At 48.0% G+C, this 16,880-nt stretch overlaps 1 protein-coding gene across 1 annotated transcript in view; it reads left to right on the top strand.

Moving 5' to 3' along the window:
- The window catches only part of sdf4 (stromal cell derived factor 4), a 39,902-nt gene extending 23,022 nt beyond the window's left edge, over positions 1-16,880 (top strand). The window contains exons 2-6 of the mRNA XM_078425496.1: positions 1,706-1,842; positions 6,660-6,773; positions 12,860-13,018; positions 13,842-14,017; positions 14,530-16,880. Coding sequence (XP_078281622.1) covers positions 1,706-1,842; positions 6,660-6,773; positions 12,860-13,018; positions 13,842-14,017; positions 14,530-14,706 — 763 coding nt within the window. The 3' untranslated portion in view covers positions 14,707-16,880. The remainder of the gene's footprint in view (positions 1-1,705; positions 1,843-6,659; positions 6,774-12,859; positions 13,019-13,841; positions 14,018-14,529) is intronic.

Raw genomic sequence — 16,880 nt, 5'->3', positions numbered from 1 at the left:
ACACTCATTTGTTTTCAGTTTAGTTTATTGTCATGTGTACCGAGGTACAGTGAAAAACTTTTGTTCCGTGCTAACCAGTCAGTGGAAAGATAATACATGATTGCAGTCAAGCTGAACACAGATAAGGGGCATAAATCCTTGGACTATCTCTGATCGGACTTTGCTGGCTATACCTTGCACTATTCCCTTATCATGTATCTACACACTGTAAATGGCTCGATTGTAATCGTGCGTTGTCTTTCTGCTGACTGGATCGCCCGCAACAAAAGCTTTTCACTGTACCTCGGTGCATGTGGCAATAAACTAAACTGAATGGAACTAGGTGAGGAGCTTGGTGCAGCTAACACCAAGGCTCTGGGGGGGAGGACCACAGTCTAGGGTCCTTCTGCTGCTGGACATTGAGGGGCAGAGTCTGGAGTCCCCTCCAACAAGATGATAACAAGTATTTTTTTTCCCAGGGTAGATAAGTCAAGAACAAGAGGAGATTGGTTTACGGTGAGACACATTTTTTTTCATGCAGAGTGTAGTGTGTTTATGTAACAATCTGCCAGAGAAAGCTACACAAGGCAGTGCAGTGGTGATGTTTAGAAGACATTTAGACGGGTACATGGATACGATTCATTTTATTGAGATGACACCGGTAAGTCCTGGCCAATAGCGTTGCTTCCAAATTCAAACTATAATCCTTGGTAGGTGGCTGCATCCGAGCGAGGCCCCCTCCCCATTGGAAACAAAGCGCTATCAGCCGCAGACTGGCGCGGAAAGCAATACACACAGCGCCACAGACTGGCGCAGAAAGCAATACACACAGCGCCACAGACTGGTGTGTAAAGCAATACACACAGCGCCACAGGCTGGTGTGTAAAGCAATACACACAGAACTACAGACTGGTGTGTAAAGCAATACACACAGAACTACAGACTGGTGTGTAAAGCAATACACACAGCGCCACAGACTGGCGCGGAAAGCAATACACACAGCGCCACAGGCTGGTGTGTAAAGCAATACACACAGCGCCACAGGCTGGTGTGTAAAGCAATACACACAGAACTACAGACTGGTGTGTAAAGCAATACACACAGCGCCACAGGCTGGTGTGTAAAGCAATACACACAGCACTACAGACTGGTGTGTAAAGCAATACACACAGAACTACAGACTGGTGTGTAAAGCAATACACACAGTGCTGCTGGTTTGGCACGTAAAGGTTTAAAAAGAACGCTGCCAGCTTAGCGCGTGGGAATTTAAACAAAGCCCAGTCGGCTGCAGTGCTATGGGCTTTAAAGGTACCGCTGTGGGCTACAGTCTGTTCGGGCAAAATTCTTGTATAACAATAGTCATCTGCAGTTCCTTGTCTTTTCATGACTTATTTTTTCCATTATTTAAAAGCAGTTTAGTTTTTAGTTTAGAGATAAAGCGTGGAAACGAGCCCTTTAGAACTATCCGACACGCTGGGGACAAGTTACAATTTTTTTTAAACCAAAACCAATTAACCTACAAACCTGCATGTCTTTGAAGTGTGGGAGGAAACCGGTGCACCCGGCGAAAAGCCACTCGGTCACGGGGAGAGCGTACAAACTACATACAGATAGCACCCGTAGTCAGGATGGAACCGGGTCTCTGGTGCCGTAAGGCAGCGACTCTACCACTCTGCCACCCGTACTGGGGAAAATGTTCACCATTTCACTGTGTTTCCATCTTCAGGGTCGATTCCAATGTGGACAAGAAGATTAGTGCCAGCGAGATGCAACGGTGGATCATGGAGAGGACCGAGGAGCATTTCCAACAAGCTGCCAAAGAGAACAAAATGTACTTCAAAACTGTGGACCCGGATGGGGATGGTAATGTACCTCTCTCCCATGTCTGAGCCCTGGTTACACACTTGCAAACCTTCCCTGCACTCCTTCCAGCTTCATGGCATCCTTCCTATGATAGGGTGACCGTCCCTGGGTACAATTCATCTTAATTTATACAATTTACACTTGTAAATCTGCAAGTGTGAACTCTGAATACTTGAAGATATGTCCTCTGGTTGTTGATTCCACTACTCTGTGTAAAAGATTCCCTATCGTGAAAGGATCGAGTGGATGTGGAGAGGATGTTTCCACTTGTGGGAGAGTCTATGACTAGAGGAATTAAATGATGTTCCTTTAGGAAGGAGGTGACGAGGAATTTCTTTAGTCAGAGAGCGGTGAATCTGTGAAATTCATTGCCACAGAAGGTTGTGGAGGCCAAGTCAATGGATATTTTTAAGGCAGAGATAGATAGATTCTTGATTGGTATGGGTGTCAGGGGTTATGGGGAGAAGTCAGGAGAATGGGGTTAGGAGGGAGAGATAGATCAGCCATGATCGAATGGCAGAGCAGACTTGATGGGCTGAATGGCCTAATTCTGCTCCTTTCACATATGACCTATATGGGTGAATATATATTATGGGATGACATAAAACTAGTGTGAACGGGTGACTGATGGTCAGCATGGACTCAGTGGGCTGAAGGGCCTGTTTCTATGCTGTGTTTTTCAATCAATTCAGAGTTGACGTGCAGAGTTAGATCCCCCCCCGGGTTTATGCTGGGTGTTTTATTGGAGACCCTGTTCCTTGGTCGGGTCTCCCCTTCCCCCCCTCCAAACTCCAAACCCTAGCTATCTTCACATTCTCAGATTTTTTAAATTCGACCTACATAAGCCTTTTAAGTCACCTACTAATTTCTAGCTTTTTTTAAGGAGTAGTTCGTAGTCTTGCAAACCACTTCCTGTGTTTGCAGTTTCGTGTGGTTTTTCTGTACATTCACCCCTGCTAGTTTTTTTTTTGCACATTCATCTTAAATTCATGACTTCTATACCTATTTTCAGGTTTCCAGTGTTGGAGGGTTGCTGTGTGATAAATTCACCTATATTCATTCTCGAGACATAATTACTTTTCGTTTCGCTTAGAGATACAGCGCAGAAACTGGCCCTTCGGCCCACCGAGTCTGTGCCGACCAGCGTACAGCGATCCGCGTACACTAGCACCATCCGACACACTTGGGGCAATTCACTTTTTTTTTGTACTGAACATACAAATCTGTACATTTTTGAAAGGATGGGAGGAAATGGAGCACCCGGAGAAAACCCATGCGGTCACAGGGAGAAGGTACAAACTCCGCACAGACAGCTCCCGTAGTCGGGATCGAACCTGGGTCTCGTGCACTGTGAGGCAGTCACTCTACCACTCTGCTGCCCCTACTGACTAGGCATTTTTAAAAATCTTATATTCCTCACATCGCTCCTGCATTTTTGTGTGAGTGCGTGCGCGTCTCTTCATTTGACTTGGTCTGACTTTTTAATACAAGTTACCTCAATCTGAGAGCTTTGCAAGATTCCAACTTGCTTTCACACAGATCAGCAACAGTCTGGTTCTGGTGATTGCAGCAAAACTCCAAATGTTGATGCCATTTCAGTTCCAGCCCCCGTCACCAATTTATCAACCTTTCTGTTGCTTCACGCTTTCAATGAATCATCTGACTACCTCGTACGTTTCTTCAAAGTTCATGCTTTCAAATACTGATCCTGTGATGTGGCCACTGGTTTACAAGCCCTTGTGATCTTTCTGATCATGTCCATCCATCCTTTTTTCTCCAGAGATGCTGCCTGGCTCGCTGAGTTACTCCTGCACTTTGTGACTATCCCTTGTGATAATTTATGTTTAAAAGAGCTACTTATCCACAGGGCTGCAATCCTTCCTCCATTCTCTACTTTCTTGGTCCTTTTGAAACCCAAGTCTCGGGCACTATGAGGCACATTCTTCCTTGCACAAAATCATGAGGAATAGAATGCACAGAGTCTCTTGCCCAGACTTTTTCCTTCAGAGATGCTGCCTGGCTCGCTGAGTAACTCCAGTACTTTGTGTCTACCTGAATCTTACCCTATTCCATCTTTACCATTCTATCTACTTGTGTTGAGAGAGTTAAATTGAGCTCTTAGGGCAAATGGAATCAAGGGATATGTGGGAAAAGCAGGAACGGGGTACTGTTTTAGATGATCAGCCATCATCATATTGTATGGCAGTGCTGGCTCGAAGGGCCAAATGGCCTACTCCACCTATTTTCTATGTTTCAGAGAGTTATGGATTTGGACCCCAAAATCCTTCCGAACATCATTGCTATTAATGGCCTTGCATTAATTGTGTTTTGTCCTCTTACATTTGAACTAAAGCTCAACTTTCTCTTTAGAACGTTCCGTTGAATCTGCTTTGTCCATCCCTTTAGATTGTGTCCGTGTTAATTTTAGAATACTCCTCATCTTCCTTGCTCTTCAGAATTGCCCATTACGCAGGAACACAAGAAAATAGAAGCAAACATTGTCTACCTTGCCCGGCCTTGTATCTGTGACCTCTGCTACCTGTCCACAGGGGCCACTTTAGCCGATTGATGTCATAAACCCCTCATGACCATGGACACTTCCACAAAATGTTGAATTCCCCTTTGTGTGAGCAACACTACCATGTGATGCAGTGTCGTTGGTTGTCCGCATTGTGGAGGTGTGTGTGGTGTGGGCTGGTGTGGTTTCTGCTTCCCTGGGCCAGCTCGTACACAGGGCCAAGTTGTGGTTTGTGGTCTGGCAGCCAAGCTCAACTCAAGAAGCGGCACATCGCCAACTCTCAGAATGTGATTATTTTCCCAAGATGGTTGTAATTCATTGATGGGCAAGTCTTTAATGTTATTAAAAAAAGCACACATGCACATTGCACACACCACGCGCACACATTTGGACACACACATACACCTGCACGCACGCACACACTGGCGTGCGCACACACGCATGCACATGCGCTTGCACACGTGCACGCAAACACTGACAGGGACTTCCTACGCCTTCACAGGGGACCTCACACCGCTGTGGAGAATTGAGATATGGCAGGTTATCTCTAAATGACACAGGGACTTGTGGGTGTGAACCTCAAACTCCTGACAAACACCCATCGCGCTGCCAGTGGAGGTGGCAGGTCCAATAGTGGCCTTTAAGAGGCTTAAGGCCAGGCACATGGATGTGGAGGGACGTGGATCACGTGTGAGTAGAGGTGCCAACTGTCTCACTCCCAAATACGGGGCAAGGTGACGTCACCGCCCGGCGCCCCAGGTGACCTCACCCAGCCAGCGGTCACGTGCTCCCGCTTCACCAATGGCCGCTGCCCGCGGGCTGCTGTCGGCCGGGACAGTATAGGCTAACGGAGTGTGTTCGCCTAACGGAGGTTGCGTAGTAACCCGCCTCCTGGCCCGCACGCCGACAGCAGCCCACGGGCCTAATACGGGACAAGGGCGGTCCCGTATGGGACAAACCAATTTAGCCCAAAATATGGAATGTCCCAGCTAATACGGGACAGTTGGCAACCCTACGTGTAGGCAGAGGAGATTAGTATAACTTGGTATCATGTTTGGTGCTGACATTGTGGGCCAAGGGGCCTGTTCCTGCGCTGTGATGTTTTATGTCATTCACCCCCCACACTGTTTGCCAAATGATAAATCGACATGAGTTTACTTTGTGAAACTTTGGAACCAACAATATTTTAATCTTGGCTTCTCAGCTCCCACCTTTTAAATTTCAATCAAAAGGGGGTTGAACAGACATCCAAAGCCAAGGTCTTACAAACATTAGAAGTCACAAAGTTAGTGGTCGAGGTTAACTATAGAGGAGGTGGATCCAACACAGAATTATTTTATTTAAATTTTCTGATTTGCAGTTTCAAAAGACTACTCATTCAAAGGTCAGAAACCCAAAAGCAAAAAAATTAATGTGCAGGAAGGAACTGCAGATGCTGGTTTATACCGAAGATAGAAACCAATTGCTGGAGTAACTCAGCGGGTCAGACAGCATCTCTGGATAGAAGGAATATGTGGCGTTTTGGGTCGGAACCCTTCTTCAGACTGAGAGAAGGGTTCCGACCCGAAACGTCACCTATTCCTTTTCTCCAGAGATGCTGCCTGATGCACTGAGTTACTCCAGCATTTTGTGTCTATCTTCAGTTTAAAAAAATCATCTCTAAAGTCAAAGATTTGGGAAGAGACAGCTAGTGATCGGAATCTTGGACGGTTTCTAGAAAGTTCAGGGAATAAAGAAATCCTGGCAGCAGTAATATGGAGTTCCCCACTGTGAACAGACCTTGGCTGAAATCTTGAACCATGGACAATGTTTAGCCCTCTCAACTGAGCAACAGTTCTGATCTCACGTCAAAGGACTGCAATGGAAATTCTGTGTGTGTGCCACTGCAAACAGCTTGTGCAAAATATAGTTGTGGTTTAATCATTTGTTTTATCCAGTTGTGTATTTTAAATATTTAACGACCGTTACATTTAAAAATGCAGTTTTAGGACACATAAAACAGCTCTACACAGGAACCGGCCCTTTGACTTTCAGACTTTAGAGATGCAGCGCGGAAACAGGCCCTTTGGCCCACCGAGTCCGCACCGACCAGCGATCACCCCGCACACGAGCTTCTCTCCAGAGATGCTGCCTGGCCCGCTTAGGAAAATGGTGATAGTGGGATTAGATTTTTTCTTAAATAAACAAAGGAATTTGAGTGGTTTGAGAGCAACCGTTTGAAGTTTCGCACCTTTGACAAAACCATGTTTGATAATTAAAAATGTACATTTACAAACCTGTGTGTGCCATCTCTCTGCAGGTCAGGTATCCTGGGATGAATATCGAATCAAGTTTCTGGTTAGCAAAGGATTCGACGAAAAGCAAGTGGCGGAGAAAATCAAGAACAATGAAGAGTTGAAGATCGATGAGGAGAGTAAGTATCCGTCCATATTCGCCATCAGAACTACACCCTTCATCCCCAGTTCATAAGGGATAGGAGCGGAGTTAGGCCATTCGGCCCATCAAGACTACTACGCTGTTCAATCATGGCTGATCTATCTCTCCCTCTCAACCCCATTCTCCTGCCTTCTCTCCATAACCCCTGACACCCGTACTAATCAAGAATCTGCCTATCTGTGCTGTAAAAAAATATCCATTGACTTGGCCTCCACAGCCTTGTGTGGCAATGAAATCCGCAGATTCCCCTCCCTCTGACTGTTGTGTTGCGTTCCAACCCCAGTAACTAGGGAGGCGGGTGAGGCAAGAATGGCCGCACTTGACAATGAAGCGACATTGACTGGTTGTGGCAGTGTGGAGCTCTGGCAAACTGAAGGCAGTGAGCGTCGGGGGGGGGAATATTCCAGTGGCTGGAGTCGTACTGCCAGCAAAGCTGGAGATGTACCTCCCGCCCGAGGGAGAACCGCCTTCAACCATCACCATCCTTCCATCAGACGAGCAAAAGCGAGGATGCTTGCAAAATTTGGGGGGTAAACACCTCTACCGATCTACCTGCGTTTCCTCCCCCTAGGTTCACCGTCCCTATCCCTTCCCACACCTGGATGCACCTCTCCATCAACCCTCCCCCCATCTGATTCTACTTCTCATCTACCTGCCCATTTCTCGCCCCTCCCTCCCGCCTCTTGGAGACTCAAGCAGCTGCTCAGCAATAGCTTCATCCTTTAACAGTAATGAGCAACTGCTCAAAAGGGGACAAAACCAGAAACTCATCCTGGCCCAGTCTTGAAACCCCCTACTGCTCAAGTACAAAAAAAAACATCAGTGAGAATGGTGATTAAAAACCTCTACCTACCCATAGTGCAAATTAAAAAGTGCAAAGAACATCTTAAAACTATCTTCCACCTTCGTTCTCCGTCTTGGCGTAGGGTGTTGACCCAAAGCATCGACTATCCCTTTGGCCTCCACAGTCGCTGCTTGGCCCACTGAGTTCTTCCAGCAGTTTATTTTCTGCTTGCTCCAGATTCCAGCATCTGCAGTCACTCATGTTGGAACCATATTAAACCCACAGCAGCAAGGAGACTGGAGCTGGTGACCCATCTCCTGACACCCCATAGCCTACCACCATCCTCAAGATCCATTCTGTTTTCTTATGAACAGATTTTGAGTAGAAAATTAATGTGGGAAGGAACTGCAGATAGACACAAAATGCTGGAGTAACTCAGTGGGTCAGACAGCATGTGTAGGAAAAAAAACTGCAAATGCTAGTCTAAAAGGTAGACACAAAATGCTGGAGTAACTCAGCGGGTCAGGCAGCATCTCAGGAGAGAAATGCTGCCTGGCCCGCTGAGTTACTCCAGCATTTTGTATCTACCTTTGGGTCAGACAGCATCTCTGGAGAGAAGGAATTGGTGATGTTTCGTGTCGAGACCCTTCTTCAGACTGAGAATCAGAGGAATGGAAAATGAGAGATATCAACGGTGCAACAGAGAGAGAGATATAGAACAGATGAATGAAAGATCTGCAAAAAAGTAACGATGATCAAGGAAAGATGGAGCCCACTATGTTCCCTTGTTGGCTGTGGGCTAGGTGATCACCAGTTATACAGACAGTGAAACTCAAGAGGACAACAGTTAAACGAGTACAACCACGAGGGTTGGGTAGGGACGGAGAGAGAGGGGATGCAAGGGCTGTAAGCTGCCCAAGTGAAATGTCAGGTGCGGTTCCTCCAATTTGCGTGTGGCCTCACTCTGACAGTGGAGGAGGCCCAGGACGGAAAGGTCAGGGTGGGAATGGGAGGGGGGGGAGATGAAATGTTTGGCAACCGGGAGATCGCGTAGGTCTAGGCAGACTGAAAGAAGGTGTTCAGCGAAACCATCGCCCAGTCTGCGCGAGGCCTCACGGACATGTAGGGGACCACACCTGGAACAGCGGATACAGTAGATGAGGTTGGAGGAGGTGCAAGTGAACCTCTGCCTCACCTGAAAGGACTGTTGGGATCCCTGGATGGAGTCAAGGGTGTTTGTGTGTGTGTGTTGGTGTATGAGTGTGTGTGTGTGTGTGCGCTGGTGTATGAGTGTGAATATGTGTGTGTGTGTGTGTGTGTTGGTGTATGAGTGTGAATATATATGTGTGTGTGTTAGTGTATGAGTGAATATGTGTGTGTGTTGGTGTATGAGTGTGAATATGTGTGTGTTGGTGTATGAGTGAATATGTGTGTGTTGGTGTATGAGTGAATATGTGTGTGTGTTGGTGTATGTGTGAATATATATGTGTGTGGGTGTACGAGTGTGAATGTATGTGTGCTGGTGTATGAGTGAATATATGTGTGTGTGTGTTAGTGTATGAGTGTGAATATGTGTGTGTGTTGGTGGATGAGTGAATATATATGTGTGGGTGAATGAGTGAATGTGTGTGTGCTGGTGTATGAGTGTGAATATATGTGTGTGTGTTAGTGTATGAGTGTGAATATATGTGTGTGTGTACTTGCCCAACCCTGGGAACAAAGGATCAGACCTCGACCTCAGGTTTTCAGATCAACACGACGTTTTTCACATCTACTTGGCTTCCTATTTTTATTTTTCTCTGTTCTGCAAGCACACAAAGTTCAATGGTTGCAGCACCCCCTCACACGCAAGTGATTCTGCACACACACACGGAGATGTTATCTGCACTCTCTCCGACCTTACAAGTTACAGATCTTTGCCCGTACAAAAATGGAAACATTTAACGTGTTTGAGCTGAGCAAAGGTTGTGTATTTACGTTTGGGGAAATTTTCAGGTAAGCGAATTCACCGCTGATGGGGGTTAAATATTAAATGTCAGAGAACTGAGAATACGCTCTGTTCCACTCGCTTGCACTCTGCGTGCATTACAATTTGCCGACCTGTACTATCTTCAATTCTTCCAATGTGTTGTTTTGCGTGTTCCATTTAACTAGATCTCGGGGTTTAAGTACAGCACCCTGACACTTCAGTGCTTTTGTTCATTAGTTCATAATTCATAGGAGCAGAATTATGCCATTTGGCCCTCCGAGTCTACTCCGCCATTCATTCATGGCTGATCTATCTTTCCCCCTCAATCCCATTCACCTGCCTTCTCCCCATAACCCCAGGCTCCCTTACTCATCAAGAATCTGTCAGTGGACACAAAAAGCTGGAGTAACTCAGCGCGTCAGTCAGCATCTCTGGAGAAAGGGTTCCAGTCGAGACCCTTCTTCAAACTCTGAAGACTTTCTTTTCTCCAGAGCTGCTGCCTGACCCGCTGAGTTACTCCAGCTTTTTGTGTCTATCTTCAGTGCAAACCAGCACCTGCAGTTCCTTCCTACACAGGAATCTATCAATCTCCGCTTTAAAAGTACCCATCGACTTGGCCTCAGCGTCTGTGGCAATGAATTCCACAGATTCACCACCCTCTGACTAAAGAAATTCTTCCTCATCTCCTTTCTAAAGGTACGTCCTTTTATTTGGCCCATATCCCTTTAAACGTGTCCTGTCCAGTCGGAGGAAGAGACCGTTCGGCCCATCGGCTACATGCCAGTTGGCGGGGAATGTACCCACCAGTCGCACTATCCAGTAATATCTTGGTTGTGAACCACAGTCTGCTGCTTCCAAACTTGATGGGGATATGGAAGCGTGTGGCAAGTAGAACAGAATCCAAACCAGAAATGACTCATACAGTCGGTGAGACTAGAGAATGCTGAGGAAGGAATTGTGTATTCTATTTTCAAGTTGTTTTGTCATTAGCGTAGTTTTTAGTCGGGTTCATGTTTCCCGTCACTGCGTTGTATCCTCGTTTATCATCTGAGTTGAATCTTGGTTTCTGATGTGGTCAGCCACAGTAATGGCTGCTTTTGTTTCCGGGCCCACTAGTTACTGGAATCTGGAGGGACTGTGTTATCCAATTGGAAAGTGTGCAGAGAAGACTTACGAGGATGTTGCCAGGACTCGTGTTGTCTGAGCTGTAGGGAGAGGTTGACCAGGCTGGGACTCTGTTCCTTAGTGGGCAGGAGGTTGAGGGGTGATCTTATGGAGGTGTACAACATCATGAGGGGAATAGATCGGGTAGACGCACAGAACCTCTTGCCCAGAGTAGGGGAATCGAAAACCAGAGGACATAGGTTTAAGGTGAAGGGGGAAAGATTTAATAGGAATCAGATGGGTAACGTTTTCACACAAAGGGTGGTGGGTGTACAGAACGAACTGCCAGAGGAGGTAGTTGTGGCAGGGACTATTGTAATGTTAAAGAAATAATTAAACAGCTACAGGGAACTGACTTCAGGGGTACACAACGTATAGAAAAGGCAGACAGGTGGGCAGAGGGGGTGGGGTCGCTCTGTTGGTAAGGAATGATATTCACTCCCTTGCAAGGAGTGACATAAAATCAGGAGATGTAGAATCAGTATGGATAGAAATGAGGAATTGTAAGGGTAAAAAGACCCTAATGGGAGTTATCTACAGGCCCCCAAACAGTAGCCTCGACATAGGGTGCAAGTTGAATCAAGAGCTAAAATTGGCATATCGCAAATGTAATGCTATGGTGGTTATGGGAGATTTCAACATGCAGGTAGACTGGGAAAATCAGGTTGGTAATGAACCCCAGGAAAGAGAGTTTGTGGAGTGCCTCCGAGATGGATTCTTAGAACAGCTTGTACTGGAGCCTACCAGGGAGAAGGCAATTCTGGACTTAGTGTTGTGTAATGAACCTGATCTGATAAGGGGACTCGAGGTAAAAGAGCCATTAGGAGGCAGTGATCACAATATGATAAGTTTTACTCTACAAATTGAGAGGGAGAAGGGAAAATCGGAAGTGTCAGTATTACAGTATAGCAAAGGGGATTACAGAGGCATGAGGCAGGAGCTGGCCAGAATTGACTGGAAGGAGGCCCTAGCAGGGAAAACAGTGGAACAGCAATGGCAGGTATTCCTGGGAATAATGCAGAAGTTGCAGGATCAATTTATCCCAAAGAGGAGGAAAGATTCTAAGGGGAGTAAGAGGCACCCTTGGCTGACAAAGGAAGTCAAGGACAGCATAAAAATAAAAGAGCAGAAGTACAACACAGCAAAGAAGAGTGGGAAGACAGAGCATTGGGATTCTTTTAAAGAGCAACAGAAGATGACTAAAAAGGCAATACGGGGAGAAAAGATGAGGTATGAGCTAGCCAATAATATAAAGGAGGATAGTAAAAGCTTTTTTAGGTATGTGAAGAGGAAAAAAATAGTCAAGGCAAATGTGGGTCTCTTGAAGACAAGCAGGGGAATTTATTATGGGGAACAAGGAAATGGCAGACGAGTTGAACCGGTACTTTGGATCTGTCTTCACTAAGGAACTTACCTATGGCGCTCATGATTTTATATACTTCTGTCTGGTTTCTCCACACCTTCTGGCGTTCCAGAGAAGACATTGCCAGTCTGTTTTCAGCCTCTCCCTGTCGCTAATCCAGGCACCATTCTCATCAACCTCCTCTGCACCCTTTCCAAAGCCTCCATATCCTTCCTGTAATGGGTGACCAGAGCTGCATGCAATACTCCAAATGCAGCCTGACCAAAGCCACAGGGTGATAGACAGCCTAGAAACATGCCCTTTGGACCAACTTGCCCACACTGACCAAACATGCCCCATCTACACTAGTCTCACCTGCTTGCGTTTGGCCCAAATCCCTCGAAACCTGCCCTATCCATGTACCTGTCTGAAATGTTTCTGAAACGTTGCATAAAGTCCTATAAAGATGTTCAGTATCTTGCTGAGATACGAGTCTGACCTGCTGAGTTACTGCAGCTTTTTGTGTCTATCTCCAATGTCTCAGGCTTCACTTCGGTAGCCCACAACCCAATACTAGGAACGTCAAATATTTAGGTTTTGCGTAACTCCGGCGCAGTGGTGGAGCTGCTGCCTCACGGCGCCAGAGACCCGGGTTGGATCCCGACCTCGGGCGCTGTCTGTGCGGAGTTTGCACGTTCTCCCTGCAACCGCGTAAACTTCGATAAGTGAAATGATCTTCCTCTGTGGAGAGAATGTATTTTAAATCTGCGACTGAGTGCAGTGTGCTTTTTTGTTGCTTGGCAGCTCAGGAAGTGCTGGATAATTTGAAGGATCGCTGGTTTCAGGCTGACGAGCACCCTGCGAATCAACTCCTGAACGAGGACGAGTTCTTGGCCTTTCTCCACCCGGAGCACAGCCGAGGAATGCTCACCTTCATGGTGAAAGAAATCATCCGCGACCTAGGTACCTGATTCCACCTGCCTCGCTGCTCGCACCCACTGGTGCAGGCGTTGCTTTACAAAGCCTAGCTTTATTATTGTCACGCGCACCGAGGTACAGTTTAGTTTAGAGATGCGGCGCGGAAACAGGCCCTTCGCCGAAGCACCCGGTGGCGCAGCGGTAGAGTTGCTGTGTCACAGCGCCAGATACCGGGGTTCCATCCTGTCTACGGGTGCTGTCCGAGTTTGTACGTTTTTTTGCGTGGGTTTTCTCCGGGTGCTCCGGTTTCCTCCCACGCTACAAAGAGGTACAAAGTCCCGCCCTCTCCCCTGACATCAGTCTGGAGAAGGATCTCGACCCGAAACGTCACCCATTCCTTCTCTCCCGAGATGCTGCCTGACCCGCTGAGTTACTCCAGCATTTTGTGTCTGCCTCCAGCCCACTGAGTCCACATCATCCACCCATCCACACTAGTTCTATGTTAACCCACTTGCACATCCACTCCGTACACACTAGGGGGCAATTTACAGAGTACCAATTAACCTACAAACCCGCATGTCTTTGGTATGTGGGAGGAACCTGGAGCACCGGGAGGAAACCCACGCAGGTCAGCATGCAAACTCCACACAGGCAGCACCCGTGGTCGACATTGAAACCTGGGTCTCTGGCGCTGTGAGGTAGCAGTTCTACCTGCTGCACCACTGTGCACCGTTCATTAAAATAAATTGGCATAGTGTCTCCAGACTACAAATGATCCAGTAATGCTAATTTGGTGTAGGTGGTGTGGGGTGGGGGGTTCCGAACACCACCTTGGTAATAAATCAGTTGTAATCGCCTACTTCTGCAGATCAGGATGGCGACAAGAAGCTGACGGTCTCGGAGTTTATCTCGTTACCCGTGGGCACGGTGGAAAACCAAGAGGCCCAGGACATTGATGATGACTGGGTGAAGGAGAGAAGAAAGGAGTTTGAGGAGGTGATCGATGGCAATCAGAACGGGATTGTCACCATGGACGAGCTGGTGGTGAGTGACCCACATCAGCCGCACCTCCGGCCCCTGCACCTCCGCTCCCTGCACCCCCGCACCTCCACTCCCTGCACCTCCGCTCCCTGCACCCCCGCACCTCCGGCCCCTGCACCTCCGCTCCCTGCACCCCCGCACCTCCGCTCCCTGCACCTCCGCTCCCTGCACCTCCGCTCCCCGCACCTCCGCTCCCCGCACCCCCGCACCTCCGCTCCCCCGCACCTCCGCTCCCTGCACCTCCGCTCCCCGCACCTTCACACTCTGCAGCTCCGCTCCCCGCACCTCCGCTCCCCGCACCTCCGCTCCCCGCACCTCCGCTCCCCGCACCCCCGTTCCCCGCATCCCCGCACCTCCGCTCCCCGCACCCCCGCACCTCCGCTCCCTGCAGCTTCGCTCCCCGCATCCCTGCACCTCCGCTCCCCGCACCCCCGCTCCCCGCACCTCTGCTCCCCACACCTCCGCTCCCTGCACCTCCGCTTATGTCCCTGTGTGACGCTGTGTTTCTATGGCAGGAGTACATGGACCCCATGAACGAGTACAGCGCCCTGAACGAGGCCAAGCAGATGATCGCCGTGGCCGACGAGAACCAGGACCACTACCTGGAGCTGGAGGAGATCCTGAAGTACAGCGAGTACTTCACTGGCAGCAAGCTGATGAACTACGCCCAGAGTGTGCACGAGGAGTTCTGACCCTCCCCACACCCCCTACCGCCCACCGTCTCCTCTGCTGCAGAAACCAGAACCCTGCTTTAACAAAACCTCGCTCATTGCATTACTCCCATCCGTGTCCTGTGTCGGTACGATTGCCCCAACTGTCAGAAGGAGCTCGGAAACAGCGAGGCGGGATCGTTGCTGCGTTGGAAGTCTTCGTGGAAGCCCGGCGTGGGGCATGCTCTGACACTCTGCTTTGTGACGGTCCACGCGGTTAGAGGACTGTTCCTGGAAGTCTCGGTCTGATTCACGGGAACGTGGTCCACAAAGGCTTCTGTCTGCCGAGTCTCCACAGATGCTTTGGTGCTTGTACGGAGCGCAGAACGCCACTGGTATGTCGTGAAGAGCTGCCAGCTGGAGTGTTGCCACAAGGAACTGCAGATGCTGCTTTACCAAAAAATATATATATATTCAAAGTGCTGGAGTACCTCAGCGGGTCAGGCAGCGCCTCTGGAGAACATGGGCAGGCGACTTTTCCGGTCGGGACCTTTAGTTTCGATGGCGAATAGAGTTTGAAGAAGGGTCCCGACCCCGAAACGTCACCTGTCCATGTTCTCCAGAGCTGCTGCCTTGACCCTCTGGTTTACTCCAGCACTCTGTGCTTCTTTCTCCCGGTGTGCCTCTGTATCCAGGGGGGAAATGGCTTTGTTTCTTGTAGCACTTGTTCAGCGCTGCCCTGAGGCAAAGGAAATGCTTTGAATCATGTTGTCTGTGGAGTTCCAGGCTGGATCTCCGCATCCACTGCAAAGTCAGCATGGAGCTCACACTGAATAGCCCACGGTTGTCAGACTCCGAATCATGATTACTAATCACAGGGGCATGGCCAAGTTCGATTACTTAGTGATCACTGTATTTTAAATTGTAGTCACTCAGCTGCGGATACAGAGTACGTTTTGTACAAATTCACGACCAATGTTAGACGCAAAATGCCGGGGTAACTCAGCGGGTCAGGCAGCATCTCTGGATGGAAGGAATGGGCGACGTTTCGGGTCGGGACCCTTCTTCAGACTGCGAGTCAGGGGAGTGGGAGACACACAGAGATATGGAAGGGTACGGTGTGAAAACGAGACATCAAAGGGGATGCTTTTTCTTCCCACTCATGACCAATGTTGTTAGGTGTGACATGACCCAACCAATTTGTAAACAAGCAAAAACAGCTAACTGCCCATTTTATTTTTGAGTGCTTGTGTTTAAATTTGTCCATAAATCAGAGGGTACAGGACACAGCCAGGTTGTTTCTGTAAAGTGGGGTTGCTGAAAGCTTTGAGCTTGTGTGAAGATTTTTGTCTTTTAAGTACTAATCCAAATGCCATTTCATAGTCAGTGCAGTTTTATCAACAAAATCCTATCCACCATTTTGTTTGCTGCAGAATACGTTCTGGGTAACCACAATGATTGACTATTTCAGTAAGCTTTTCTTTCCAAGAATTAGTTCCGGGTCTGCCTTACTACTGTATTAGTTTTCTAACTTTGCAGGGTTAATCAGGATTAATCTCGCAAAGAGCGTAATTCTCTGAGTATTGCCGCGGGTTTCGTGATCCTCTCTGGTGATGGCCGTTTGATTACGCTTGTTCAATCGTCTGCACATTTGCTTCAATAATTTGACTTTTGTTTCTTTTGTGCTTGACATTTGTAGTTAATATTTATTGCTCAAATGGAATCTGCTGCATCTGCACTTAAGAAATCAAATAAAATCATGAATCAGAGTTGCAGGAGAAATCTTGTTTTTAAGCAGGTGTTTGGCAGAAATAGAGGCTGTGGTACAGATGTCAACCCCTGTTTAGAGATACAGTGCGGGAACTGGCGCTTTGGCCCACCGAGTCCGCGCCGATCAGCGATCCCCGCACACTAGTTCTATCCAACTCACTCAGGACAATTTGCAGAGGACAATTAACAGACAAACCTGCACGTCTTTGGGATGTGGGAGAAACTGGAGGAAACCCACGTAGTCACAGGGAGAACGTGCAAACTCCGTGCCGACAGCGCCCCAGGTCAGAATCGAACCTGGCTCTCTGGCCCTTAAAGGTTGAAGGTTTCACCGTGTGTAGCAATTTTGCTGCACCTTGATTTCCAAACAGCCTAGCAAATCATTTATGTGCTGAGCAACTGTGTTGGTGAAGGTGTGAATTTGTAACTTTACTTCCACATCATTA

The sequence above is a fragment of the Rhinoraja longicauda genome, chromosome 30 (assembly GCF_053455715.1).
Source record: "Rhinoraja longicauda isolate Sanriku21f chromosome 30, sRhiLon1.1, whole genome shotgun sequence".
NCBI classification, from domain to species: Eukaryota; Metazoa; Chordata; class Chondrichthyes; order Rajiformes; family Arhynchobatidae; genus Rhinoraja; species Rhinoraja longicauda.
This window is presented reverse-complemented; position numbering and strand designations above follow the sequence as displayed.